Raw genomic sequence first — 27,924 nt, forward strand, 5'->3', positions numbered from 1 at the left:
ACATAACATGACACACTGTTTAGCAGAAAGTGTACATATAGGTGACACGTACACTTTGATGAGTTTGTTGCAAAAATCCCTCTTGTTTGTTGTAAAAGTTGAAAATCGAGATAAGTTTACCTCTTTGTGTCACTAAATTAGCAAAATAAATAACGAGCACAGTTTTTCATTGCCAATAGTAAGATTCCGTTCGTGTGAAAGAAAAAGCAAGAAAAAGCGAAGTAGAGAAAATTGTTGGCACTGAAATTCTGGTGGCGATGATATTAATTTGGCATATAAATTAGCAAGAACAACTTGGCGATTTAAATGCCAAGTTAACGCTTAACCGAGTTGGCCAAGCCTACGGTGTTTAATCTTAGCGGGGTGAAAGAAAAGTAGAGAGCGCGCGAATTAGCGAGAAAGGAGAAAAAAACCGCGGATGTGGCCGCGCGTCGCTCCGGCGCGGCAGGTCGTCGACTAATAATTCACGCGAGCAGATCTCGCGAAAAGCATTTCTTGACGTACATCTAACCTAACTGTAAATGCGAGCAGTCACGCACGAGAAAACGGCTCGCCGGTCTCACGGATCGTCGACACGAGGATCGATTATTATTACGCGAGAGGTGTATCCAATTTCGCGTCATTCGCGCGAGTTAAACAGAATGAGATGGCCGTTAAAGCCGGCCCGGGCGCGGATCCTATCGGGCAAAATTACAGCGCGCGGTCTATTCATTTATGTACGTACGAAGTCGACGACCAATCAGTCGTTAACTGCTAACGGTAACGAGCCGGTGCACCGCGGCGGATAAATTTAAAACAACCGGGACAAGTTAATAACACCGGCGACGGCAGCGGTGACGCGTTTCCGCCGGATGCTCGATAAACGCTTCGTTCGGCGTACCAAATAGTTAGAGCCGATCTTTCTTATTCCCATTCGCGCGCGCGCACATATATATTTCGCATTAGAAAATAATTCGCTATAAAAACACTGATAAATCGTATTATTGTGATTTGTTATAAATAACGTGCAATATCTTGATACAATAATAGGACACATCCGACATCCGATTATTATTAGAATTTTCGAGAAATATTCGTTGAAATGTGTCATGCAATATTAATCCATTCGTTATGTGAAGTTTCAATATTGAAACATTCGATAGTGTCGATATTATATCACCCAAGTAACAGCTCGGGAATTATTGGCAGAATGTTGTCGCATCGCCTCGTGTTATTTTTCTATTTGCGGTTGAGAAATTTATATTCAATAAGAAATAATGTGATTATATAGCGTGTATTTTTGAGGAAGATTTTTCTCTTCCAACACATTCTGGTTTTCTGTGTTTTCTGTGTGACGATCGATCCGGACTTTTCGGACGAAAATAGTGTGTTGCGAGTGCAAGCGACTCTGTAGAGCATCTCGACGGTGCATTATACTTTATGGCCGTGCTGGCGCGGATTTTAACGTTAAAGTCGTCGCTCGTTTTCAGGATCGGCACGTGAAGGGCGCCAGCAGAGTTCCGGAGATGGATTCGAGCCAGGACTACCGGCTGTTACTGGGTTACGAGAACAAGACGCACACAGTTCTACGTTTCAGCAGACGATACGACACATGTGACCCGCGGGACCTGAAGATCACGGTAGGTGACGCGATTTATGCAGCGCGAAAGGCGCAAGACAATTTCCTGCGGAATGCACACAAAGCGCGCGAGATTTACTCGGATCGCACACACGTCCCTTGCGCCCCGTATTATTTTTGCTGGGGAATAAAGCGCGCTCTTCCAAGAAAGATTAATACGGGATTTATACAACATTGTTTTTTGTCACAGCAAATAGACTCTTATCAGAATATGAACGTTTGTATATTTATCTTTAGATGACAGTATACGCAGACGCGCGCAGAAAATACGTCGAATGTTTGGAATAGTCAAATTTTATTCCGTCGCTTCTGTTTCTGTAAAATACTGAATACTCTTCGTCGCGTTTACCGAAGCTTCGTAATTTTCTTCTCGTATGCATTTGGTCAACAAAAAACAACTAACTCGTTAAACACATAAAAAAGTTTGTCAACGTTCTAATTTAGAAAAAAATGTAGACACACATATTACATAAAGATGCAGTTAATTAAACAGACATTAATTTTAATCATCGCGGCTGTATAAAAAATATTGCGAACGTTCGCCACCTGGGATTGGACTCGAATTAAATTCGACGCGGCTCGTTATCGCAATTTTCCAGCGCGGTATTCCGTACTTATTGTAGGACAAGTCGACCTACTTCTTTATTTCGCCGGTAATTAACTCGGAAATAGATTGCGCGATAGAGCCGTCCCCGCTGCTCAACGGTGCTCGGCACGGGCTTAACCCGAAGAAAAGAGATTACGCCGGCGTTGCGATCCGCTTTAAGCCGCGCAACATGAAATTTATGGTAACCGACGAGGCCGCGACGATCTAAATTCTAAACCTTCGCTACCGTTCCGACGACCCGGGTCGCTTTGCTCGCGCTAATAGCCGCCATCGATACGCAGTTATGTTCTTCGGTAATCCGTGCACACAAACCGGCACACAAAATAAAGCTTCTCCCACCCGTTTCCGAGGTTCTGCTTCGCGAGCGCGCGCTCGGGAAAGAAGAACTAGTTCAGCGCGAAAGTTGAGACTTGGCATTTTTCGCTTTGTCCGCATTTAAACTCGCCGAGCGCGCAAGATACGTTTCCCGTGCAGAATATAAAGAGAAGCAATAACGTGGTATTTGCGGCTTGCGCTTGTGGTTAAAGATAGAAATGCACGGGATCTGGTAAAAAATTGCACATCTTTTACCTTTGGAGCTTGTAATCGCGCTTCTTTAACCCTTAAGTAGCGGTAAGAGCGACGGGTTTCTGAGAGAAGAAACATTTTATTGTCGCGCGCGATTCTCTCGCTCGGTGCGCGTTATACCGCAGCGTCTGTGAGCTTCGCGAATTCACGCAAATTCGCATTTTAGCGCTCAATGTGCCAAAGACGCGAGAATAGAAATATTGATTCTCTAACATATTTCGTTTTGTTGTTTTTTTTTCCGTGATAATAAAAATATCAAGCGACATTTTAGTGTTTACAATTAAGAAAAAAAAATCTTTTAATAGAGTGGATGGTGTTTATTCATTGTTTTTAATGATAATAAAGGTCTTACATTTTTTCTTTTTTTTTTTTCACTATCTCTATAAAAATAAAAGCTGTCGAATAAACACCAACACACAGATGCATATTTAACTTCTCGCTAGAAAATGTTTTGCGAGGATATCGCTCGATTCGCAAAAACAACACCGTAGTTGTTTTTCTTCTGATTGGTACTTTTCCCTCGCATGCTTATTAGAGACCCTATTATCGTCACTTATTTATCGCACTCACGAAATCTCGCGCGCGTTATCGACCATCAAGCGCTTAACACACAATCGTCGGGGCTCGATTTTCCACTTGATCATATTATTATCGCGCATCAATTTCGGGCGGGCTCGTCGCGATGCGATCTCATCGTCTGCCCGCGCGTGCATAATTCGCTGCAGCCAACGTCGCTATCAGAGGCTGGCCGCTCGATGCCACGTGGATAAACGGCGCATACGTGTTCGTAAATATTCGCTCGCGGTAAATCGAATTCTCTCGGGTTGCGTAACGTCGAATTAAGTGATATTTTCGATTAACGGGTTGCTTTTTTTCATTTAACCACGAAAAAGCATCCTTCCCTTTTCAATACATCGTTTACCAGATTATTTTTCTCTCACAGTTTGCGCTCTATAGCGAGAACCATTTATTTCCATATTATGCCGCAAAATAAGGGAAAATATACCAAATCCCAATTTGCGGAGTGTATGTTTTTTAACCATATCGTAACATCGTTATTACACCGAAAGCAAATTATCTAGTGTAAGCTATTATAAATTCAAAACTTGTTTAAAAAAAAAAACAAAACAGAAATTACTGCTTCTTGATTTATATAATAACCTTAGACAAATTTGTTATTAATTTCTGAGACATGATTATTTTTCAACTATACGAAGCAAACTTGTTGACTTATCGCATTGTCCGAACTGTTGGCCTGCGCCGAAACTGCATACTCCATCTACATACTTGTGCAGCGACATACGAGAAATTCCTCGCGAACCATTCGAGTGTCGCTCTTCCTGCAGAGAAACATAGAACGCGGCGGTTGAGGACGACGACAAAGCCGTTCCCCCCGTTCCCCTTTCTCCTTACGGACAAGAGCACGTCCGTGTCCAGCGGTTGAGTCATCAAAATACTTGGCCGCGAAAGTAAAACCGGACCGCGCGATTCCATCGCGACGGGAGAAACGACCGAGTCAGCGGGGCAGCCTCCTCTCGGCCTTTATCTGATCGCGCAGCCGCGCCGTATCGATATCCGATATAATATTTTTACGCGGCTTCGTATCCGTTGTACATCTCGCCGAAAACGAGCACAAACGTGGCTCACACACAGCGCGGGTTTCAAAAGAACAAAAGTGGAGGAGAGAGATGCGAGAGACGAAGACGCGCAGTTCTCGCAACCTACCTCCGGGATCTCAAACCGGGGAGTGAGTGCGATCTCACGCAAAATGTAACGCGATACGAGTTATTTAGAACGTAGGTACAGTTTCGAATATATGTTAGCCAACGCGCTGAAATCGATACAAATTTGCGAACACATCTCATTAAACATCGCAATACTTGAAAACCTGAGGCTCGCCGAAAGCTTCGCTTGTATCGCGTTACAATTCGTATATCGCAGTCTGGGAATTATGCGAAAATAGCGTGTAACGTTTGCGAGAGTATTTTCGAACTCTTCAATTAGGATACACGATATTTTTTTGCCATCACGTGTATTTTTCCGCGATCTTCGCGTACGACACGACGTGTAATAGCGAGCGCGAAGATGAATGCTTATTTTTTCGACGCGATATGTACGACGATATGTGTGTGTATATGTTTGTTTCAGAAATATACGCCGGCGTGGGTAATGTGCGCGATGTTATCGAAGATCTACCCGTTCCGTTTGCGTCATCGATAGAAATCAAATATTGAGATCGCTTCAGAGAGTTATTACTTCTCGAGCTTCTCGTCTCTCTCTCTCTCTCTCTCTGCTCATACTTTATCACGGCGCTTATCTCGAGTTTCTCGTCTCGAATTTAGGAGTTGGAGAGATTTCCGCGGGATTGTACGTGGGTCGGCAATTTTTCCGGATTTCCAATTGCTCTCTCGCTCTCTCTCTCTCTCTCTCTTTCTCTCTTCCAAGTGTCACGGAGAAACTTCCTACGGCGTTCGTTTATCACTTTTAACCGTGATCGTGGCGCTTAACCGGGGAGAAAAGGGTTTTTGCGACGTAATACGCCGTTATCGATCGAGGATTATCGTTATCGGAAGGACAAGTCGTCGAAAAATTGAAGATAAGTATATCGAAGGGGATCGCGAACACAGCGATCGTGATTTATGGAGTTTTCGTATTTCGTCTGATATTTGTAGTTGTTAATTCTTTGCGCTTTTCCTTGTTGCATTGGTAGTTTCAATAATGTAGTAATTACATGTACATGTATTCTCTCTCTCTCTCTCTCTCTCTCTCTTTCTCTCTCTCTCTCTCTCTCTCTCTCTCTTTCTCTCTCTCTCTCTCTCTCATTATATAGTCTTTAATATTCTGAAAGCGTCTTAAAGCAACGCAACGTCGTTTCTATGTGTTGCGGAAGACATTACATGACACTACTTAGGTAATAAGAACAATACCATTGTACAAGTTGTACATTTGTGAAGTAACGGTCTCATAAGGGGTTAACTCTCGTCGTCGGTGCGCTCATAACCCAATTTTCGCGCGCGCGTCTTACCGTAAGGACAGACACACATACACACACACACAGCAACACGCAATCCGCGACAGAAATTTCCCGCGAAAGTTCTTCCCGATGAGAAGGTCCGTGAATTTTTTTAATTTGTTTCGTGACGCTCTCTCGTTCTTTTTTTTTTTGTTTCCTTTTGCAAAATTTCCACACGATGGAGAACGCGGGACAGAGAAAATACACACAGCGCGAATCGCGGAAAAAAATCTATTGTTTCTGGTGAAAAAGCGTATCTCGGGACGAATCCATTTCCTGATGTAATCGCGACGGAAAAATATTTGCTTGACAGGGTCGTCCGTAACACAAATATATATATATATATATGTATTTATTTTTTTTTATTTCAGTTACGTTCACAAATGAATTTATCTCCGGATGTCAACGTATCTCTGTGCACGCGAGAGCACCAGGTTTTATATATATATATATACATTTTTGTTTTTTGTTTTCGGTGAACGAGTTTGGGAGCGCGGTCGCGCTTGAGAATGAATTAATTAGAGATATGAACGAACGTTCACGTAGTGGAAACAACGTCACAAGTTGGTAGTAATCGGGGAAAGGGTTTTACAATGGACCGAGCTGGCGTTGAATTGTAGCGTTTGAGACCTCGGTATCCAGTGACAGACTGACATACTGACACAAACATGACGCTATCTGTACACTACAGAATTGACAGGATACATGAATTACCTACACGGGATATCTTCACATCACATGTCGATTCACGAGAGCTGATCAATTTGTAGGTGACAACAAAACTGTGCTCGCACACTTTTCTCAAAGTTTTTGCTGCTACAAATATTTTGACAAACATTATTACATCGTTACTTTTTGAAATTATGTCAGCGTATATTTTATAAGTGTGATTATCTAAAAAAAAAAGTTCTTTTAATGGGGTGTTAAGTGTTTTCGTAAATAAGTTTGTTTGCGAAAAAGAGAGAGAATTATAGGAAAAATTTCATTTCAAATTAAATTCTGCGAAACTTTCTGCACCACGGCAGTGCGTCTTGTTTTTCATTCGATGAAACATTGTTCACACAATTATGTGCCGTACATTCAATTAAAACATATTTGTTCCATCCACGTGCACACTTCGGAAGTTTGATCCATCGAAACTTCAAGTTTGAGCGCTCAATAACTTCGTAATTATCGTTCGTTTTGAATTTTCGAGAAGTTTTACTTCAAATTTGCTTAGAAGTACCCTTCGGAAGTTTGATGCGAGGTTCAGGAAAACACTCTGTATACCTCTGGATTCTATCGTGCAGGTGCGTGCATGTATACTCATGCGCGGAAAAATATACAGCGCCGAGAGCCGAGAGCGGTAGTAATTCAAACTTTCCTCCCTTTCCCTTGCCCCTCGCGAGGGCGGAATTAATCAATTTTTTCAATTTCACGGAGCTCGTACGTTTTCGAGTCGGCCATCGCGGCGACTTGTAACGGCGTGGAGTTAGCACTCGCACGCTTGGCTACTCCACTTACGTTGGGTATCGGCGACGGTAGATCTGCCTGGTGAATTTATGACGACGCGAGCACCGTTCCGACGGAATTTCGCGAACAGTATACCGCCGTTTCGCGCGATTGCCGCACTCAGTTACTTTTATTGCCGTGTCAATTCGCGAACTGGCCTTTCGTCACACGATTGTTGGCCGCGGCGCAGTGCGACTTTCGGCTTGATAGAAGCGGGATGATACATGGGACAGTATTACGACTGTGGAATACGTGACAGTATATTGCATTTCGTGTTAGTAACTTTTCTCCGTGAGAGAGAAGAGCGGGAGAAAGAGAGAGAGAGAGAAGAGATTTGTCCAGGTGTGTGTGTGTGTGTTGCGCCAGGTTAGATTTTATGCTACTACCAGAAATGACTGTTATATCTTACTATCTACATCTTAATTGCGTTTAGTTCTTGCACGTCATCGAGCAAATTATCGCAGTATTAAACTTTACGAGTTGCTCTGTCATTGGATTTAACTGCTCAATTAATCACGAATCCGGCAGGTTTGTTTCCACGCCGCAATCTTGTTGTCGTCATCGAGAGGGAGAGAGAGTGAGAGAAGTATCGTTGAACGCGTGAACAATACCGCTGTGAAGTCAATGGCGAACGAAAGAATATCTCTGTAGCGTTAGTATTCGTGATACTCGACATTGTTCCGCAACGTAAACCGACGCGAATGCGTTGGTTCGCATTCGGCGGTCAGCCGCGCAGCCACGCGAATTCGGATTGACGTTACGTCGAAAATAGCGAGTGAGGACCGCGGTATTCTAACCGCCGATAAATTTCGTATGTTACACTACGGACGACTGATGAGTTCGCGGTGTTACAGAACGTTAGTTTTCAATATGTAAATCACACAAAGCACGCTCGCGCGTTTTTGAGAAAATGTTTCGTTTCTTTGAGCGAGTGTAGCTCTTCTTTTTTTTTTTTTTAAATCGTCTACCGAGTCCGCAAACGCATCTTTTTATTACAAAGAATTTTGATGTGTAAAAATCAAGAACTAATTGTGCGCGAGTACGATGAACTAAGTAAACAAATTATTTTAATGTCATAGAAAAACAAATGTTCTTCGCCCGAACACAGTTCGCGGATTCGAACCGGGAGTTTTCGGAACAATTCGGCACATGTACGAGAGTAGCGCGCCAGAAGTCGAATAAGTTCCACGCCGAGGATTTCCCTTTGAGAAGGCACTGCGCGCAGAACTTTGCGCGCAGGGATTTCGCGCGCGGCATTATGCAGCCCCTAAATCGACGTCACTGGGAATTTCCGCTTTGCGACATCGCGACGTCGTTTCTACGTACACGGCGCCGTGGTTCACGAGTTTCTTATAAGGCTTACTCGCGTGAAATTCCCATGAGAGAGAAATGCGCCGTAAAGTGGACGAAAACACATGAGAGATTATACTTGCGGAAAAAAAAAGAGGATCTTAATTCTGAGATTACATGCTTATCGGATTGTTATTGGCATTTAATACTGATATTTTTTTGACAAATATTTTTGACTTTGCGTGTTCTTCATAGAAAAATCCATGTATACCGCAAAGTGCGCGTTTTTGAGTCGAATGTATCGCATCTATTGTTCCTCCTTTCTGCGTTGCCAATTGGTTGGTTGGTTGATCGAGTCGAATCGAATCAGTAATATCGAGAAAGTAAATAATGACAGATAAGCTAATTTGACAGTTTGTTGTATACATGGAGAAAATTAAAAACGTGACTAAAGTAACGTGACTGTAATTTATATTATATATAACATTAAATAATATATATATATTATATACATATAATTTATTATTTATTATTTATATTTATACTATTATATTTTATATTGCATTATATGTATTACATATATACTACAGTAAAGTCACTGACCTCAGTCGCGTGACCGCGGCGGGGTTACTGACCTCGGCCGCGCGACCTTGGCGGGGTCACTGACCCGGCCGCGCGACCGTGGTGGGGGGCGGTCACTGACCTCGGTCGCGCGATCTTGGTGGGGGGAGGTCACTGACCTCAGTCGCGTGACCGCGGCGGGGTCACTGACCTCGGCCGCGCGAACGCGGCGGGATCACTGACTTTGGTCACCTGATTACGTATGTGTGTGTGTGTGTGTGTGTGTGTGTGTGTGTGTGTATTATATATAGATGTAGAATGTTATATATATGTATTATATATAGATGTAGAATGTTATATATAATATATATAATTCTCTCTTCTTTACTCTTTTCCCTGTTACGTGACTTTAGTTACGTGTTGTTTTTTCATTCTCTCCTTTTTCTTTTATTTTTCGAGTTTGATTTTCATGCGTTATTTCTGACATCTCTCATATGTACATCATGTGTATTATATTGTTTGTAAGACGTATATACTAGCTGTCATTGCGGTGACAGGTTAAGTTCACTGACACTACACGTTAAAATAAAAACAATAACAGCGTTCGCGTAGCGCGTTGTGTTAGTATTAATAAAATTTAGTTTTCACTCTGGTTTTTTCTAAAAGAATTAATGATCAAAGGTAAATGTGACATGGATTGTGACATGGTTTTGATTTGACACAAAATAGATGCAATATATAAATAAATTATTTCAAAAACCACTAATTAGTAAAAATTAATAAAGATTGTTTCCGTATAAAACTTGACTTGAAGCAAATAATACCACGAGAGCGATTAAAAATCAAACTTTTAACGAGATTTAGAGAAGTTAATTTAGAAAGTTTCCAATGTCGGAAGAATCATGACAAATAACAATTCACGTAAGCAGGAAGTGCGGTGTGCACAGCGTAAGCAAGAATAATGAACAAACGCTGGGTATGAAACGCCGGTGAAAATTGCGAAGATGATATATGAAGCGTGAGAAATTCGCGAATTAATCACGAATTTCGTATATAAAGAAAATAGGAAGAGAGATAAAGGGAGAGAAAGAGAGAGTAAATCCGAGATAGAGATGAGAGCGAAGCCCTCGCGTGCAACGCGTGCGTTCGTACGCGTGAGTACATGTGACTGGTGGGTAGATTGGCGATGCCTTACAGAGGAGATTGGCTAGCTGTGACCCAGTTCTGCCTCTATTCTGTTCCTGTCCTGGCCCTATCTGGTTTTACCACTTCGCTCTCAAATAGTCCGGCGCTACTGCGGGGACGACAAACGGGGGAGGAAGGATGGAAAGAGAGAGAGAGGGACCGGATAAAGAGAAATACGGGAACATGGAGAAAAGAGTTAAGCGAGAGGAAAGGGAGCGAACTCAGCCAGTCCCGGGTCTAGGTGAGGTTCTTCCTCGGCAGTGGAACTGATCGCTATTCCGAATGGCTTGGTTGAATTGTAAAAGGAAAATCGAATTTGACCGATGCCGTTGGGAGAGAAAAGGCGGACGAAGAGAGGAAGAAGAGAAGAGGACGCGTGGTCGCTCAGGTGTGTCGCGGACGACGCGGTCTTATTGGGTGGATACGTACCCTGTTCGTAGGTGGAAAAGTAGCGCGGGACGGCAAGGGGAGAAGACAGGGATTCTCACCGGGAACGGAAGTAGGAAGCGACTATTCGTCGCGTCTCGGGAAATCGAATCAACATTGCGAGAACCGGGAGATTCCGCGTTGAGACGCGGACGAGGGAGCAGGGATGAGATTACGTACGTTTGGAGTCAATTATCGCCGAGCCGATTTCCGTCGACCGTTACGCTGCGCGAGGAAACCCTAGTGCTGTCGATCAAAGTCTCTCTTCAAAGCCGCGACAAGATCTATTCAGCAGCATTGTCGCACCGGGGCGCGGCTTCAACAGTAACGCTTGTAAAGCCTCGTAATCCGCGGTCGCGCGCAAAAATGATTTGCCGCGGAAAGAAAACATGTTGTTTCTTTCAAGACGAAATAGTTGAAAAAAAAAAAAAAAACTGAAAGAAATAAAACTTTGAAATGAACTTGATCAAATAACTTACTCGAAACGAGACATTCTTTGATATAAATAACTCTCATTTTTGCACCGTATATTTTTTCGACATTATTGTTTGCAAAAATTCTTCGCTCCGAATATCAGTCATCGCCCGGTACATTTGACCGTTGTGAGAGAACACAGGATGTGCCCTTGGCATCGAGGAGGGTTGCAGCGCACAGGTAACAGAGAGCGCTCGTTCGTGAAATTTGTCCGGAAGTTCGCACAAAGGGAAAACTAACCGCGTGCGGTAACGACCGCGAACTGCACCGCGGGGGTAAAGAGGGAGAAACAGAGGAAGCTTTTCCCTGCTTTTTCCGCGCGAGCAATCTACCTCTTGTCAACATGTTTGTTAAAGAGAGACAGGGGGCGGTATGAGGGGGAGGGAACAGCAGAAGACCACCGGGAGGTTGGAATACTCGCTCTCTTCGGTAACTAATGACAGTTCGGAGAAGTTTGCCTTACTCTCCGCGCACCGTTGCCCCTTCCAAGTTTTCCAATCGGCCAAAAACTCGCAAACTGACATTTACCTAGGAGGATTTACTTTGCGATATACCAGTACCGTCTCTTTCTCTACCTTACTGTTATCGGACGGCTCTTTCTTCTGGCGCGACCATCGACGTCGGGTGAGCGCTTTCCAATCATCCCGGGGGCGATTCGACTTCGTTCCCCGCTTGTCTTATCGAATCTTTCTTTAAGCTAAAGGCGACGCGATAAAGTCCGCGAGCAAGCTCGCAGCTCGGCCTCGTTCGTTCGCAATAATCGGGAAGATGCAGGGACCGCCGATCGAAATTGTTTTCGTGCGCGCGTATCCTACCTGGAATCGTCTGAATGTTATCTTGAAGTATGTCGAACGTGATATTGGCTCGCGCGCGGAAACTCAATCAAAGAGGATGGAAACGACTATTTCACAATATGTTTTTCATCCGATCGTAATTTGAAGTATTTGAAGCATTTACGGCGTAAACTATGAGCGAAATACGTGAAAAACGGATTTTTGTGTACGGGCATTCTTCAGTAGAAAAAGAAAAAATAAAACTAAAAAATAAAAAAAGTAAATTCATCCACAGTTGCAAGCAAGTTAAAAAATCGCAAATTTTTTGGATACACGTAATCCCAAATATTTTTTTAGTCTAACTTGTAATAATTCGATTTTTCTAATGTAAAATAATATTGAAAAATGAAGGACACAATCTTCTACCATAAGCGGAAGAGAATGTGTATTTCAAAATTGTGAAGGAGAGATAGAAGGTTTAAAATAGTTTTTTTTTTTTTTTTGGATTATATCTAGTAGCTGCAAATCCATTTATTACATTTTTTTGAAGTTAGCGTATCGAGGATATATAAAATATCCGGAACGTATCGAAAATACAGGTACATAGTCTTCCTGAAAAAAAAATATTTTCACTAGATACGTCACTAGTTATATATACATGTACACACGTACACACACACAAACACACACACAAACACACACACACACATATATGTATATATGTATATTTATATACATATACATATATATATATATATATATATATATACATACATATACATATACATATATGTATACGCGCGCACACGCACATATATGTGTAAATACTTGCTAAAAGCATGTCAGAGCACTCTTTCCATCTTGTGAATTACAAATATCGTCGATACTCCCGTGTGTAGTGACTTTGTATTTATCGGAAAATATTTACTCGGCGGTTGCAACAATTTTTTTCCCATCCTACCACGTGTGCGATCGGGCGTGTATTTACTACTGTACACGCGAGGTGCAATAGGTATGTACGTCGGAAGTGCTTGCTGAATATCGATCTACCGCAGTGCAGCGACTAGGCATTTCTTTTTTTTTTTTTTGTTTTTCTTTTCGATTGTCCTGTCGCAAGTATGAGCGCGCTTCTATGTACTGAAATTAGCTTTCAACGGCGATGAATTAAACGGTTCGATCGGGCAGAACATTGACGTGACTTAATAATAAAATTGTATATCTTTTACACGCAGGGAAAGTAAAACGCAAGTATATTGTCTCTTATATAAAAGAAAACTGTGTTTTAGACACTTTTTACTTTTACTTTATTTATTGTTGCATAAATCAAATTGTCACAAGGATCTGTCAACGTTTTTAAATGTGACAAGTTTTTAATAACGCAACGCGCGCGCATACACACACACACACACGTGTGTGAGAGAAAATATCGCAAATTAAAAAATATTAAATTGTGTGGCACAAATGGCGCACAATCGAGAGTAAAATTTGTTTAATTGAAACAACAGCTTTTTAATTAGCACGTTTGTTTGGCGCGAGTAAAATTCTCTCAAGCGGCTGAAATCGCGATAATCGATTTGTCTCGCCGCGAGATTTTACCGCAAACATCGCGGATGTTGCGCTAGTTTTGCCTCAACGTTGAGACGCAGCGTAAATGAATAAGATTATGCGTGTTGCGGCCGTACATTCGACCTACGTATAATTTTGTATTCACTCCTGCAATCTCGCGGAACGACATCTCGAGAGCATTAAGACAAGACACTTCCGCATTGCGCGATTGCCGTTAGACGTGCAGTGTGTTCACTTTGTTTCGCTGGTTTTTCTCTCAATTTCAAAAAGTTCTTTCAGCTCTCAAGCGACGGGGAATAGATAAATAGATAGATGGATGGAAGTTACCAAATGAAATACGCACAGCATTTTACCAGTCATCCTTATTATATTACATCGTCGTTATTTTACTCATAAGATCGCTGGGGTTTCCTTGTCTTCTTCTCTATCGGTGCTTAAACATGTGTCGACATGTGGATGCCTTCCGTTGGGGATAATTCTGTCGAGAGACAGTCAACACAGTGCGCGAAGTTTACGCAATTAATCTCGCCTTACGATGAGGAGAGGACGTGCTTTTGTAGTGAGGAAGGCTGCGTCTCTCTCTCTCTCTCAAGGTAGAACCACGGCCAGTAACGTGTCCTACAGCTTAATCTTTAACTAATCCGGGCTCCCTCCGCGCGCGACACCCGCCAGGAATTAGGAGAGTAATCCGAAACACGGGTTTAATGACCAGCTACTCCTCATATAGCCGCGCGTCGAATCTAAGGCGGTCGCGCGTTTACATAGCCTTAAGTAGCGATCTTAAGGCTTAGAACGAGATTGCCTACTAAGTTGTAAGTAAAGGAATTACTGAAGAGGAGCGGACTTCGACGCAAGCCAAATTGTATTAGTTTGATTATCACAACATGGGATTAGAGTGTGTCGCGCCTGTAACAACAATACTCCCCTGATTTATTGTGACAACAAACAATCGAGAAAATTAATACAAAACTAAATCCGCATATTAATGAGTGAGAAACACAAGTTCGTCGTTATTTTTGCTAAACGCGATTATCAATAATTTGCGGCTAAAATAACATAGAAATGTTATGACTCGCGCATAGATTAAGATATGAATTATTCATTTCGATTTTGACTCTGCGTCAACATAAAGCTTCGGTATTACACAGTGAGAGAGACGTGAAATAACTGCGAGAGAGTGGTTTGTGTTTGTTTTATCGCGTGTTACGGTTTGCCGGATCGCGCCGTTCGATGTCAATCATGCAGTTTTTTTCTCGAGTAAAGTATCGGATTCGCGTGAGGGTCAGCCTATGTACTCGCGCGCATGCAACACAATGCGATTAATCTCCCCTTCCAAGTCGACAAGTGTGTGCCGTGGCGTTGTCGATCGCGATCAAGAGGATCCATTAATAAAGTAGATCCGACAAACGATCCCAGCAAACTGCGGAGAGAGAGAGAGAGAAAGAGAGAGAGAGAGTGCGCATCCGCGGAATTACATCGTGGCGGTGCTCGATAGTTTACAGTTATTTATAACGAGATTTATACGCGTCCACGTGCGGAATAAGGACGTGATTTATGGCGCGGCGAGAGCAAGGTGATACTCAAAAATCGTTTCCTTCTTTTACAGCTGCGCAAACGGCAATTTATAGCGTGTAATCGTTTACCTGTCGTACGCTCGCGCGCTACCAGGGATTTTGGATCTATTGCATCGTCATAATAGCGATCGCGCTGTAAAAGGCGTATATCAAATCCAATGTCAGTAAATTTAAGTATGACAGCCCCCCGCTCCGAACGCGCCGAATATTTCTCTCGCCGCAACTCTAAAATATATAAATTTCAATCAAACACAATAAATTTTCTTAAAACAACAACGCGCATTCTTTTCGCGTACGTGAAAATTTAAGTGAGACATCATTTTGCGAGAGACAAAAAAAAACTTCGTCGTCACGATTTAATCATATTTACAATAGGATTGCTCTCGCGCTCTCTTTTCGCTCTACATCCGCAACGGCGGAATTCAATTTTTCCAAAATGGAATATTTCTTTTGACAACACCGGACTAAACTGCGAAGTTAAAATTTGAAAACAAAAATTTCTAAATAATAAATTTGTTTCTGTTCGTTTATTTTTTTTAGTTTTTTGATAAAATTATTTCCAAGAATTCAATTTTATTTTGTTCACAGCTCGCTAAACTTGTGACTTTTGCCGTGTCTTTGATCAGTACTCGCGCGAGATTACTCCGATTACACTCGAATTTTATTCACGATGAATGGATGCATTAATAGGGAGAATATACATTGCGCGTACGAAGGGCTTTGACACGTGAAGCCTGCTTTGTCGCTTGGTTGTGAAATGCTAAACGAAACTCGTGCTTGATCCCGCGCCGAATATAGTTTGCGGCTTTGATAAGCTTCGTGCGCTTATCGATCGGGCCACAGTCCGGGGCGTTTAAACTGTCCGATCGTCTCGGCCCTAAATGCCAGCGAGGAAATGCCCGTTGGCGGCGATAATGCAACTATTATGTCCGCGGTTATCCCTTGAATCGGAACCGGCGCGGTTAACAGGTTACGAGAAGTTGGCGAGTTAATTCCACGCGCACGTGGCGAAGCGCGAACGTTTCTCCATAAGATATAATTTTGACAGTTTTATAAAAATGTCAGTAATGTAGTAAACAAACAAAATTTTCTTATGCTGCATCGGGACGAGCTTTTTTAACATTTTAAACTAAAAATTCTGTATGAGTGAAAATAATGAATTTTTAGCTCTCGCACAAGAGGCGTTTACCTTTTTTATTGCGCCAAATTTATGATACACCGTGAAGTTTTTAACTACCTATTTTCCCCGCGTTATATTTGGTAGTAAATAAAAGCTGTGCTATATTCCACGACGAGACGAGTATTTTAAACATACCTATCGAATATTTTCGTTTGATTCGTATTCGCTTAAATGGTCCATATTTGGTCATTAATCACGACGTGTGCGGGGAGGTAGGAAAGGGAAAAAAATTTATATCTATATTATATATTGGTTTGGTTATTGCCGTATTTGCATGTCAACTGTCTCTTTTATTGTCGATTAGATGATAGAGAGGTTTTATTGAATCACGATTTCCGATAGGATCTTCGCATTTATATCGTGCAATATGGCCGCAAAATTGTTCCGGCCGCACGCATTCGTCGCGAGACGCAAGCTCTCTTCTCGCTCGATCGCGCTTCACTCGCAGCACACCTCTCAGAGCGGAATTCTCTTTGTCTCTTCTTGTTTCCCGTTAAATTTCATTCTACGCGGAGGCTTTTATATAATGCTTTTTAACGAGTTTACGTAAGCGCGACCAACAAACTCGAACGAAGTTCCGAGATTTATGCGCAGACTGTGCTTTTGCAGAAGAAGACGCCGCAACGAAGGAACTTGCTAGGTCGAGGCTAGAAGCTTTCGAGTTCCTCGAGACTCCTCCGATGACCCAGAATTATCGTTCCTTTACCGCGCAAGCTTGCCAGGAATTTATTTTTATTGTCGAGCAAGTCTCGCGGTTGAACCTCAGTGCGAACGAATGGATATTGCATTAGAAGAGCTTACACCCGTTTTGCTCATAATTTAACTGTAGTTTTTTTTTTTTTTTTTTTTTTTTTTTTTTTTTTTGTCTCTGTACTCCGTGCTACTGTTTACTCGTATCGTATATATAGTCGACGCGCGCAATAACGTTGCCTGACGCCGTTCGATAATCGATTGGGAGGTCGTATCGGGACGACAATTTCGAGAGTTTCTGTTTCTAGAATTTAGTTTCATTAATGAATTCGCGTCATATCGGCAGAACAACCGCGCTTATTTGAGTTCTGGTCAGGTAGTCCCGCGTCCCAGGAGAGTTAGCCTGAGCAATGCGTTGCTTTTTAATTGGATTGAATTCTGCGGATCGAAACTCTCGCTTCAGTCATTGCGACATGTTCGGTACGTGGCTGTATTAAAATCGACCGTTCTCCACTCGTCGTCCTGGGATTTCGATTATATTTACTAAATGACGTCATCCGTTCGAGAGAACTACATATATTCTCGCTCGCGTGACAACGTTCCTCCCTCGTCTGTTTTCTTTTTTTTTTTTTTTTTTTTTGTAGATAGAATATCTACCAGGCGTATCGTCAAAAGTTCATTGCCTCTACGTGTCATCGTATTTTTTTAGATACTATTATCTTCGTTTAGCAACTTTTTAGGTTAATTGAAGCGAAAAAGATGTAAAGTGTCGGCTTATTTTTGATGACGCTAAAATTTCATTCTCTTCTCTGCATAGAAATGCATTGTAAATTTTTCATATAGTCATTGTACAAGCTTAATTTAGAAAAGACCGATTGACAGATGTCCGTTGAATCCCGAAATTAGGTCGCAAGCTTAATGAGGTCGACGATTAATGAAAATGAAAGAAAAGGTTCACGCATTTGTACCGAATAAAATATTATCTTGTAAAATAATAAAATCGAATTTCAACATGTTCCGCGCCATTAGCATTTAATGCACGTGTGTAATAAATTTACAAGTGAAAGGATACTGCGCGGAAATTAAATCGATGTGCTTGGTGTATTTTATTCGGTTACAGTGTAAAATTAGGTATTCTCTGAAATCGATTGGCTCTCAGAAACTGTCAAACGCGCCCGTATTTTTGATAACAAAAATAGCCTTGCTACGTCTGGAGAAGAAAAACAAATGTGATTTTAGATACGTATGGTAGGGCACTCGAAATACAGTACTTCATCCTACCTAAATTGAACCGCGAGATACTGGAACACCCGTATGTATCTTCGATGCGCCGCTATAGGCTATATACGCAAATAATAGCGATCGACACACATTGTGTAACAACAGAAGCTTGCGGAAGTGCGGACATTTGAGCCATAACGGAACGTCACTCGATTCCGAGATCGCGAGACGAACGGAACTGTAACCGATGTTTGAGTTCCGGTCATGTAACATACGTACCCCAAGAGAGATACCTGACCGGGGAGCAGACTGCGGGAGTTATCGCGTACTTGATCCTCCTCTCGCGTTCCAAAACGGCGGCACTTGGCTCACTTACCCGCAGAGACACCGTTGCTAAAGTTTGCGCCGAAGTTTCGCCGCTTCCTCGATTCCCGACTCTTCTTCTGTGTTCTTAAGCTTCTTCCTTCGTTTTCTTCCTAGGTTGCTGATGTACGCTTATTCTAGCTCGCAGAGAACGACGTCTCGGAAAAGAATGTTCCCGTTTTGCTTCTCTTCATCCTTCTCTTAACTTTACTTATTGTCTGTCGGTTTTGTTCTAATTTATCGTCAAGCGGCGTGTGTTTTTCTGTCTTTCGCATGCAGTTCTTCGAATTATAATTACTAAATTTTGTTTCAATCAAAAAACAACAGCTCTATCAAACAGTTACAATGCGTGCGGTCGCTTATAACTCGACTAGTATAAAATTAAAAAAATATTCCCGAACTAAATGAATTTATTTTGTTTTTTGCGTAATTTCTTCTATTTACTTTCTTTTATTCTTAAGCATTCAATTACAATCCTACACAGTTTAGAATAAATACTTATGTCCCCTTGTAGGAATTGACGAACGGCCCAGTATTGGGTCAATATCGGCAAACGAGGCTCGATATTGGTACGACAGTAGTAGCCAGTACTGGGCGAATATGCTTAATGATTAGATCGAGCCAACGCTGGCTCTTAAGCTCGGCACGATACTTACTTCCGAGATTGGTCAGATATGGATTTCAAGTATTGGCACAATGTTGCAATTTTATACTAACAAGACAATCTTAGCCAACACTGGCTAAATATTCTTAGTGGTCAGATAGGCCTAAGATCAATAACTTATATGACGCCAACATTGTGGCGCCAATATGTTGATCGCAAGAATGATTTTNGGTAAAATTAAAGTTTGAACATTGGCTCATCCGTGGTGCCAGTATCGGGCCAGTCGTTTCGCCGGTACATGAACGACTCTTGGCGAAACTGTAAGTTAGAGATTGGACCATCCGTGGCACCAGTATCGGACCTGTTGTTTTACCAGTACAAGAACGATGCTTGGCAAGACAACAGTTTCAATATTGGTCCTGTCTTCTTGCCAATACTGGCCCAATATGAATGCCGAACACTGGTGAACAAACGGGCCAATATTGGGCTGTTATAAAATACAAAAATGGGCCAATACTGGATCAATTGTCAATATCGAGTATCGGCTATAAAGGTTGGGCCATTGTTGGCCTATTAGTATTACTGGAAGTCTGTCGGCAATTCCTACATGGGTCTGTATAAAGTTCTTTCTGTTCGCACTTTTTCCTATCCACGCGGCAAACCGCGCACTCGTCCCTTCGCGACTAAAGCCAAAAGTTAAACGAAGAGGTAATCCCGTGCAAATATCTCGGAATCAGCGATGGTTCCGCTAACTTACGGGCGAACAACTCTTTCCCGTTTCCGCGCTCGGGTTATCGCGCATAATATATTGTTCGCCGAGTGGAATATCGTGTCGCGGCCACCGCCGACGCACCGCAAACTGGAACGAACACAACCGAAAATTTTCCCGTCGACACAGTTGAGGAGACCTTGACCCGCGCGAGCACAAAGCAGATTTGCACGTTTGACTCCATGCGAAGTGATTCAATTGAAATGTTGTAATATGTTAATGCGATACAAGCGATACAAACGCGCGCGTAAATCATATTCACGGAATCTATTGAATCGGAAATTCGCGATGAAAATTCGCCAAATTCAAAAGATTTCTTTCACGCGCGTTTTACCTTGTGGTTTGATTAAATGCGTCCTTTTCAATTACCAAAATTGCGTGCTCAATGGCGATTTGAGTAATATAAATGGAGAAACAAAGTGTCGATAATAAAATTGCGACCAACCAAAAAAGAGAAAAGTTAGCTCTTTGTTAGCTATTTGAGAATAAAGAAAAACTATGCGGTTTTGACGCATGGATTTGTATGGAAACCACGCGCGTTTGCTTGGTTAAGACAAATATGGATTCAAGGGCTTCAGTCACATCGCGCAGACGATATGCTGACCCAACTCTTGCGCGTCGCTCTCTTCTATTTCTACGAAATACTCGTATTTGCGTTGCCGGATGCACAGTGTGAGTATACAGAAACCGCAGAAATAACTTCGAGCGAACGCACTTTGCGAAGGGAAACGACACTAGTACCCGTGTGTAGAAGCGGGAATTTTGTTCGAAATGAAATTTTCGCAAACACCACCGCCCCGATGGATTTTTCTCGCCCGCCCATACGAACTCGTATTCACCCGGCGCAACGGGTGAAAAATTTATACAGTATGATTCACACAATGAGCGGTGTGTAAACTTTAAGATTTAATTTTTTTTAATCGCGGTGTGAACAAAAGACTCGATATTGTAGGTACGCGTGATTTCGATTCCGAATAATCGAGTGTGAAATTTTGCATAATGCTCTTCTAAATCTCGAGTGTTGTAATCGCATCAGTAAGTTTTTCTAGGTTTTTAATGTACACGGATCTGATGTGTGTGTGTGTTGCAAAGCTTTCCTTCTTTATTAAATTCTCTCAATCGTTTTCTCAGATTATTTTCAAACTCGACATTCTTTTTCTTACGTACGTCGCGTCTTTATGAATCATCCTATACGTTTGGTACGTGTAATGCAGTTGGAAATGTGACGACAAAATCTGAATCGCCGATTGGATTTTGCGCGCGCAGAGATGGCGGGAACCAAGTTTCCAGTCGCGTCTTTTCGCGTGTACGTGCGCGCCGATCCGGGTTTGTAACCCGTACGTAGGTAGATATCTTCCCGTACGTGCAATTCCGCGCCGTTCGCCGGCGGAAACGAATGGTGAGAGAAATCCATCTCTCGCTGGGGCCCGAAATTACTTCAGGTGAAGCGCCCGGATATCGGAGAGCTCGGCGGAACGCGATCGCTGTCGCTGGAATAATTAATCCATTAGCCGAAATCTTCGATTTGCAATGTCGCCCTGGCGGATCGTCTTGAAGTTGGAAAAGTGGATGAAGTTTCCCCACCCTCTCTCGGGAGCAAGAAATCGATTTCTCTAATTAATGCAGAATTATTTAACTTAATTTAAAATGTTGAATTTTTGATAAAAATTCATCGCGGTTTTGTCTTAACTCAAAGTCCAAAGTTCAAAGATTGTAACCAAGTTTTCTCTGTGATATCTTACCTTTGTTGATATTAAAATCCTTGTAATCGAGAGCGCATGAAACTCGCAATATATACATGTAAATACGTAAAATGAAGTAGCAAACTCCGAGTTTGTTAAGTTAACGATGTGCGAAGTAACAGAACGTGACTTGAATACGGTAAATAATGTATCACGCGCATAGTAATAAGGTAAATAAAGATAACGAGACATAATACCCCGCTCTTGATGTAATAAAAAAACAGAAATTGCAATATAATGCTCTCGAGTAACAGCGTGAGGAATAATAATCCTTTTTCGCGACGGTTTTAACGTTATTTATCGCTTTATACGATCCCGTACGAAGGAGAGAAAAAGAGAGAGAGGCATTAACTTTTCTGAGAGTGTGTGTGTGTGTGTGTGTGTCTGTACAGACTATGGAAAACGTTCGCTCTAAACTCGTTCTCGTGACGGCTTAATAGCGCGCGAATGATATTACCAGAAATTCCGAATGTAGTTTTACGACGTGGGCGGTGTGTGTGTCCCTCAGAATCCGTGGAAGCGGTATCTCCGAGCCGTCACGTTACGTTAATACGCGTCGTCGCTTGTGCTGATAAACTATAAGCGTCGGTAGTTATCGCGCGACGCGTCTCTCAACCGTGCGGCCCGGCGGTCGGTCCACGCCGACATGACGTGTAAGCCTGTGCTATGTATCTTTTGTGCGCGGTGCATCGTAGAGATAGAAAATAGCGTAGCGAAAACTGGGAGAGCCGATAACCGTGCGGAAACGATGTCTAATGAAAGAGGTGTGGCAAAAAAAGCATGGATCGACTATTTCCTGGCGGAAAAAAAAAAAAAAAAAAGAGAATCAAGCGCATATATGCGACGTTAATCGATGCGATATGTGTAACCCGCGCGTCAAGTTTTATTAATCCAAAGTTTTATTAATTCAAACATTCCACCAACATTCTTTCTGACGAGTCTCACGTTTTTCGAATTTGTTCGCTGCCGTTCAGAATTCGCCGCCCCGGCGTGTTATTTGACGCACGCTATCGATTATTGAAATTATTGATAACATTAGTATGTGGGAGGCACGTGTGTACGCACGGAAATAAACGTTCGCACCGAGTGCGCCCACATTTGTTCGAATTTATTCCTCACGTGTTCCCGACGGACAATCTCATTTTCGGCGCGATTTCAAAAGAAGATCGCGCAAGGGCATTTCGCATCCGCCTCCTCTTCATTTTTGCGACAAATTCGTGAAGTCGAAATGAGAAAAGCGCGAAAGAAGATTTTTCAAGCTTCGCAGTTTGAGTGTTCCGCGTGTGAAAAGTTTCATTCCTCGACATTATCCACTTATATGGTAGTTGGAAAAGTATTTGACGGAGCATTCGGCAAATTGCGCGTATATACTTCTTCTTTTTTTTTTTTTTTTTTGTCGAGCAGCGGAACCGACATTAATCTTTGTTCTGTGATATTGATTTAATCTGCGTTTGAAGAGGAAGATTCGAAGAAGTTCGCGCGGGACATATCGTATCCTGTTCATTTTCACGACAGGCCATTTGCCCGAGCTCGTAAAAAAGAGAATGAGAAAGAATAAGAAAGGGAATCCCTTTCAGATCTCTCTCTCTCTCTCTCTCTCTCTCTCTTTCTCTCTCTTCGCACTTCAAATTTCTCGCGCAAGAAGTCTCATTTTTCATTGTCCTGACGTGTTTCTTTAATTTGTGCGGAAAGAAAAAAATTCGTATCGTGAAAAAGTCATCCGGCTTCAACGATAAGACAAAACGCGTGCTTGACATCTTATTACGCACTTTGCGGTATTTGTTTCTTTTCTCTCAATTTGTTTTTATATTTATTTCATTTATTTCTTCAAAACGAAATTTCTCCAAAACGAAATTGACTTCGCTCGCTTGTCGTCTTGTGAGACTTTCAGCCTGACATCCTTTTACCTTTACGTTCTTTAACGCGTCGAGTCTATATATTCCTCGGGGGTGGTGTTGATATTTATTTAATCCGCGTGAAAATGCACAGAGCCGGGAGAAGAGGTGCCCGTCACTGCAAGCGCGAGAGGGAGGAACTTGCGAGTCGACGATCGCAAATCGATGATCCGTTTATCGGATCGACCGAGGGAAGGCTCGGTTCGGCGAAATTCAATGGCGATGAGATATGTACGCATATATACGAATCTCGACCAGAGACGAATCCTCCACGGTCGCCCGAATGTCGGAGGGGACTCTTACAATCGCGCGCCGAGACTTATATTCCGCGTCGCGCCAATCTTCCCGTCTACCCCTATATACTCGCGTGCGTGCGGATGCACGCGCTTTTCTCCATTTTCCACCCCACCCGGCAGAAGAGTGCACCCGTTTGCACCGCCGAGTGGCGCAGCCACTCTTCCGGCATTTGCCACTCGATCTCCAATTTCGTCTTCGCGATCCGCGCGCTATTCCGCGCCCCTTTTCTACCAGGTCGAACGTCACATCCCTCTCTCTTCAATCCTCTCGCCCGCCCCAACAACGCAATCCTCTCTCGTCCTTCGAGTATCTGTAAGGGCGGCGGCGCCCCCCCTTACTCCTTTGCAAGCGTCATGTGCGGAATGCGCGGATTCGCGCTTCGCAAAGCGTATTCAGCGTATTCGCGTCATTTGCTTCCGAACGAACTCTTTGCGAGAGGATCGAAAATGCAGAAGAGAATATATACGAGGCGTTCTAGAATTTACGTATTTCTTGTGGTTATATGTCGAATGATTTTCTTGTGTGCAGTCACTGTCGTTCGGAAAACGAGAATATAGAGAAAATGTCTCGTGCGGACAGATAATGTAACACACAAGTGTTGAACTTTTAGTTTTTTTTCGGAACAAATATTTTTTTTTCCTATCGTATTCTTTACACACTCTGAGTTTTTTTTACAAGAATTATATATAGAATTATAATAAAAATTTTGAATGTGTGTAAGTTTGTTCATGATCTTTTACATTTAATCAAGGTTATTTTCCGCGGTATTTCCGGAAGAACGAGCAAGGAGAACGAAGAAAAACGGGAACAATGGAAACGGTGGAAATAATGCCCTCGGAAGGAAAAGAGTTCGCTTGTGTGTGTGTGTGTGTGCCGCGGTTCGAGCATCGATTTCATCCAATCACCGGCGCCTTTAATACCAATCAGCGATCAGCGGCGGCCCCCTTGACTCTCCCGGGGAGCGATCGGACTAATTACTGATCGGGATAAGACGCGCGCAAAGTGATAGAGCGCGGTAATATGTGAACGAATATACTCAACTCGAGAAGAAGCACTTTCTTTTCTCCCAACCTCTTTTTCTTCTTTCTCTCATCGACTTTTTTTCAAGATTACGAATCACACTATTATTCTGCACGGGGAAAAATAAAGGGGGAAACTCCACGCGGTCGTTGAGAAAATTGAAGCGATATTAATCGGAAAGATCCCATATACAAGATCTCTTTTACGTAGGAAGAATTTTCAATATGTATTTATGGTGTACGTGTTCAAGCGATTTCGTGCAAAAACACATTTTAACGCTATATCTTTGTCAGTCGTGACGAGAATTCGAGGAAAATTGCGAAAAAGAGCGGAGGTTCAATTTTTTTTTTTTTTTTTTTTTTTTTAAAGAGTTAACGCTCGAGCATCACCAAGTGAAGAGAGTTTATCGCGCTTATCTGAATCGCGAATAGCCGGTCGAGCGAGATTGGATCGTTACCGAAAAGTAAGGACATTCGTAAGTTTCCGACGGATACGCCAAAAATAACGTCGGAATAAAACGGAATCTTCCATTACCGGATTCACGGAGGAGGTTCATGCGGGGGTTATCTAAGCCTCCCCGCCGCCGTTATCTTAATGGCACTTATTGTCTTGACGTATAGTACGTTTCCCCTGGTCTCTCCCGCTCTCTCTCTCACCACCTTGCCTGCAGTTTCTCTTTCAGTTCTACCCTTTCTACTTCCGTGCGCATTAAGCTCGCGAGGGTTGTGAGAAGGCGCGCCCGTCGCTGATGCCAGTCGTTATTGCGGGGAAACTGAATACCGTTTCTTCTCTGTCTTTCATTCGCCACCGGCGACATGTACAGACTCGGCAGCGTATCTCTGTTTTCGCAAAAATTGTACGGGATGCAATGTGACGGGAATGTGAAATTACGACTTATTCGTTAAAACCTGACGTCGTCACTTCGCGGTACTTCAACGATTCTAATTAAATAGATATCGAGGTCATTAATTTAGAGACGATGCGAAAATGATTCGCGAACAAGTTCAACGCCAACATATTCGGTTTTCGAGAATTCTCAACTCGTGAAAAAATTTATTTCTCACACCGGTTGCAACAATTGAAACATCATTGCTTTGAAGCAAAATTAAATATCGGAGAGACTATGTATAAGTAAACACGTATATATTTTATATCTCTAAAGTTATTTCCGGAATTGATTTCTACGAGAGAGTAACAAGTAACTTCAGCTCGCGTCGTACAATATGTTCCACTTAAAAGTATAAGTTTGTTTGCCTAACGCACAGTGCTCGCGAGCGCGCGGAGTAATACGAGGCGCACTTATTGGCAGCGCTCTTAAAACAGGAAATCGCAAGGCGGATGTTGCCCGATGTGCTTCCACTAATATGGCCGGGAAAAGATTCGATTCACGGTGGTTCGGCTCTCAACGTTTACTTCCGGCAAACATCAGCTCTTCTCCCGTTTTTTTCTCTCTCTCTCTCTCTCTTTCTCTTTTTCTCTCTCTTTTTCTCTCTCCCCGCGTTTACGGGAATATGACCACGCTCATTGTTTCCGATTTTCCGCGTTCGCGTACATTTTGCCGCGACGACGACGACGACAACGACGATGATGATTAATATTGACGCGACTATATACCGAGGATAGAGTCTGCGCCGTACCTGAATTATATGCGAACTTTAGTGGCCTCCTGTCTGCCCTGCCGACGTCGGTGTGTCTCCAGGGATGTTCCGGTTCGTTGACACGACAGTCAACGTCATAGGCCAGGACGATGTCTCATCCTGCCGCTTGCTAAGCAACGTCGAGTATTCTCACACTCCGCGCTATACTTCCGATTAAATTAGAGCTCAACGCAGCAAGGAATGGAATTACTCATTTTCGTGTCGTCTATTAATTAGATTTTTGAACAATTAAGGTGAACTGTTTTTAAACACGCGGCTATAAAAACCAGTTATATTCTCTGATGGTGGTTTTGTTTTGTTTAAAAGGAACTATACATAGAATTTGTATCCGTTCTGTATTACATGCAATTGTAACGCAGGTGTAACTTTTCTTACATTCCTCACACTTGTGTTATATCGCTTCGCATTTATTTATATCGCTACATTTCCGTCGCGCATCGTCGATAAAAAAAAAAAAAAAAAAAAAAAACGAGAGAATTCAAGCTTCGAAGAAAAAGTTCGCGCTCGTCGCGAACGCGCCGGGTGTGGAGGAGCCAACACGGCGGGATTATTCTTAGCGTTTTCATGGCGATTTTCCATATTGGCGTGCACGAGGAAGAAGTTGGCGCGGCGCGAACGTGAACGCCGATGCTCGGTCATTTAACGCGGTAAGTGGTGCCTTCCGCGTTGGGTAGAATAAAAAAAAAAAAAAAAAGAAGAAAAAACAGGGAGAGAAAAAAGAAGAGAAATGGAGATACACATAGTCCATATAACGCGGAATCGATAGCCGAAGAATTACGAGAAGGGGGAGCGGCGCGTGTACACGGCTGCGGAATAATTCAGTATTCTCGACATAAGTGGCGCGCGCGCGTCGCGAAACGAACACATGCGATTCTGCCCGGAGGGTGAACTACAAGAACCTGCCCGCGAGGCGGAAAAGAGCCCCCGCCACAAGCTCGTTAATTATACAAACGCCGTTCGTGTTCACCTCGACGCGGCTTGCTGACGCGAATACTCGCACTTTGCTCGCGCTGCTTTGTTGCGCGTCGATAAGCGCGATAAGAGTGTTTTCCACCTTCCGATTCCGACAGTCAACTGTCTCTCGATCGGCTATTTTTATCTTGTGTTATGCGGTTCCACGTACGCTTACTGTGACTGCGAATAATAATGGAAAATCACAGCATTCAGAGTAGAAAAATTTTCGGAAAAAATTAGACCAGAAGCTGGTCAATATTTGTTAATTTAAAATTGTTGTATCAAGTAAATAATAGATAGAAGTTTGTATAGATAAAGTTGGCTAAAAATAAATCAAAAAAATTAGCTACATACATTAAGTAGAAAATAAATAAAAACTCGAAAAG

At 42.6% G+C, this 27,924-nt stretch overlaps 1 protein-coding gene across 1 annotated transcript in view; it reads left to right on the forward strand.

The window, feature by feature from the left end:
* Positions 1–27,924, forward strand: part of LOC109862371 (MOXD1 homolog 2) — a 191,172-nt gene that overhangs the window by 141,337 nt on the left and 21,911 nt on the right. Inside the window, exon 3 of the mRNA XM_020442406.1 lies at positions 1,470–1,619. Coding sequence (XP_020297995.1) covers positions 1,470–1,619 — 150 coding nt within the window. The remainder of the gene's footprint in view (positions 1–1,469; positions 1,620–27,924) is intronic.

The sequence above is a fragment of the Pseudomyrmex gracilis genome, unplaced genomic scaffold (assembly GCF_002006095.1).
Source record: "Pseudomyrmex gracilis isolate BER0280 unplaced genomic scaffold, ASM200609v1 scaffold_10, whole genome shotgun sequence".
In the NCBI taxonomy this organism is placed as follows: domain Eukaryota; kingdom Metazoa; phylum Arthropoda; class Insecta; order Hymenoptera; family Formicidae; genus Pseudomyrmex; species Pseudomyrmex gracilis.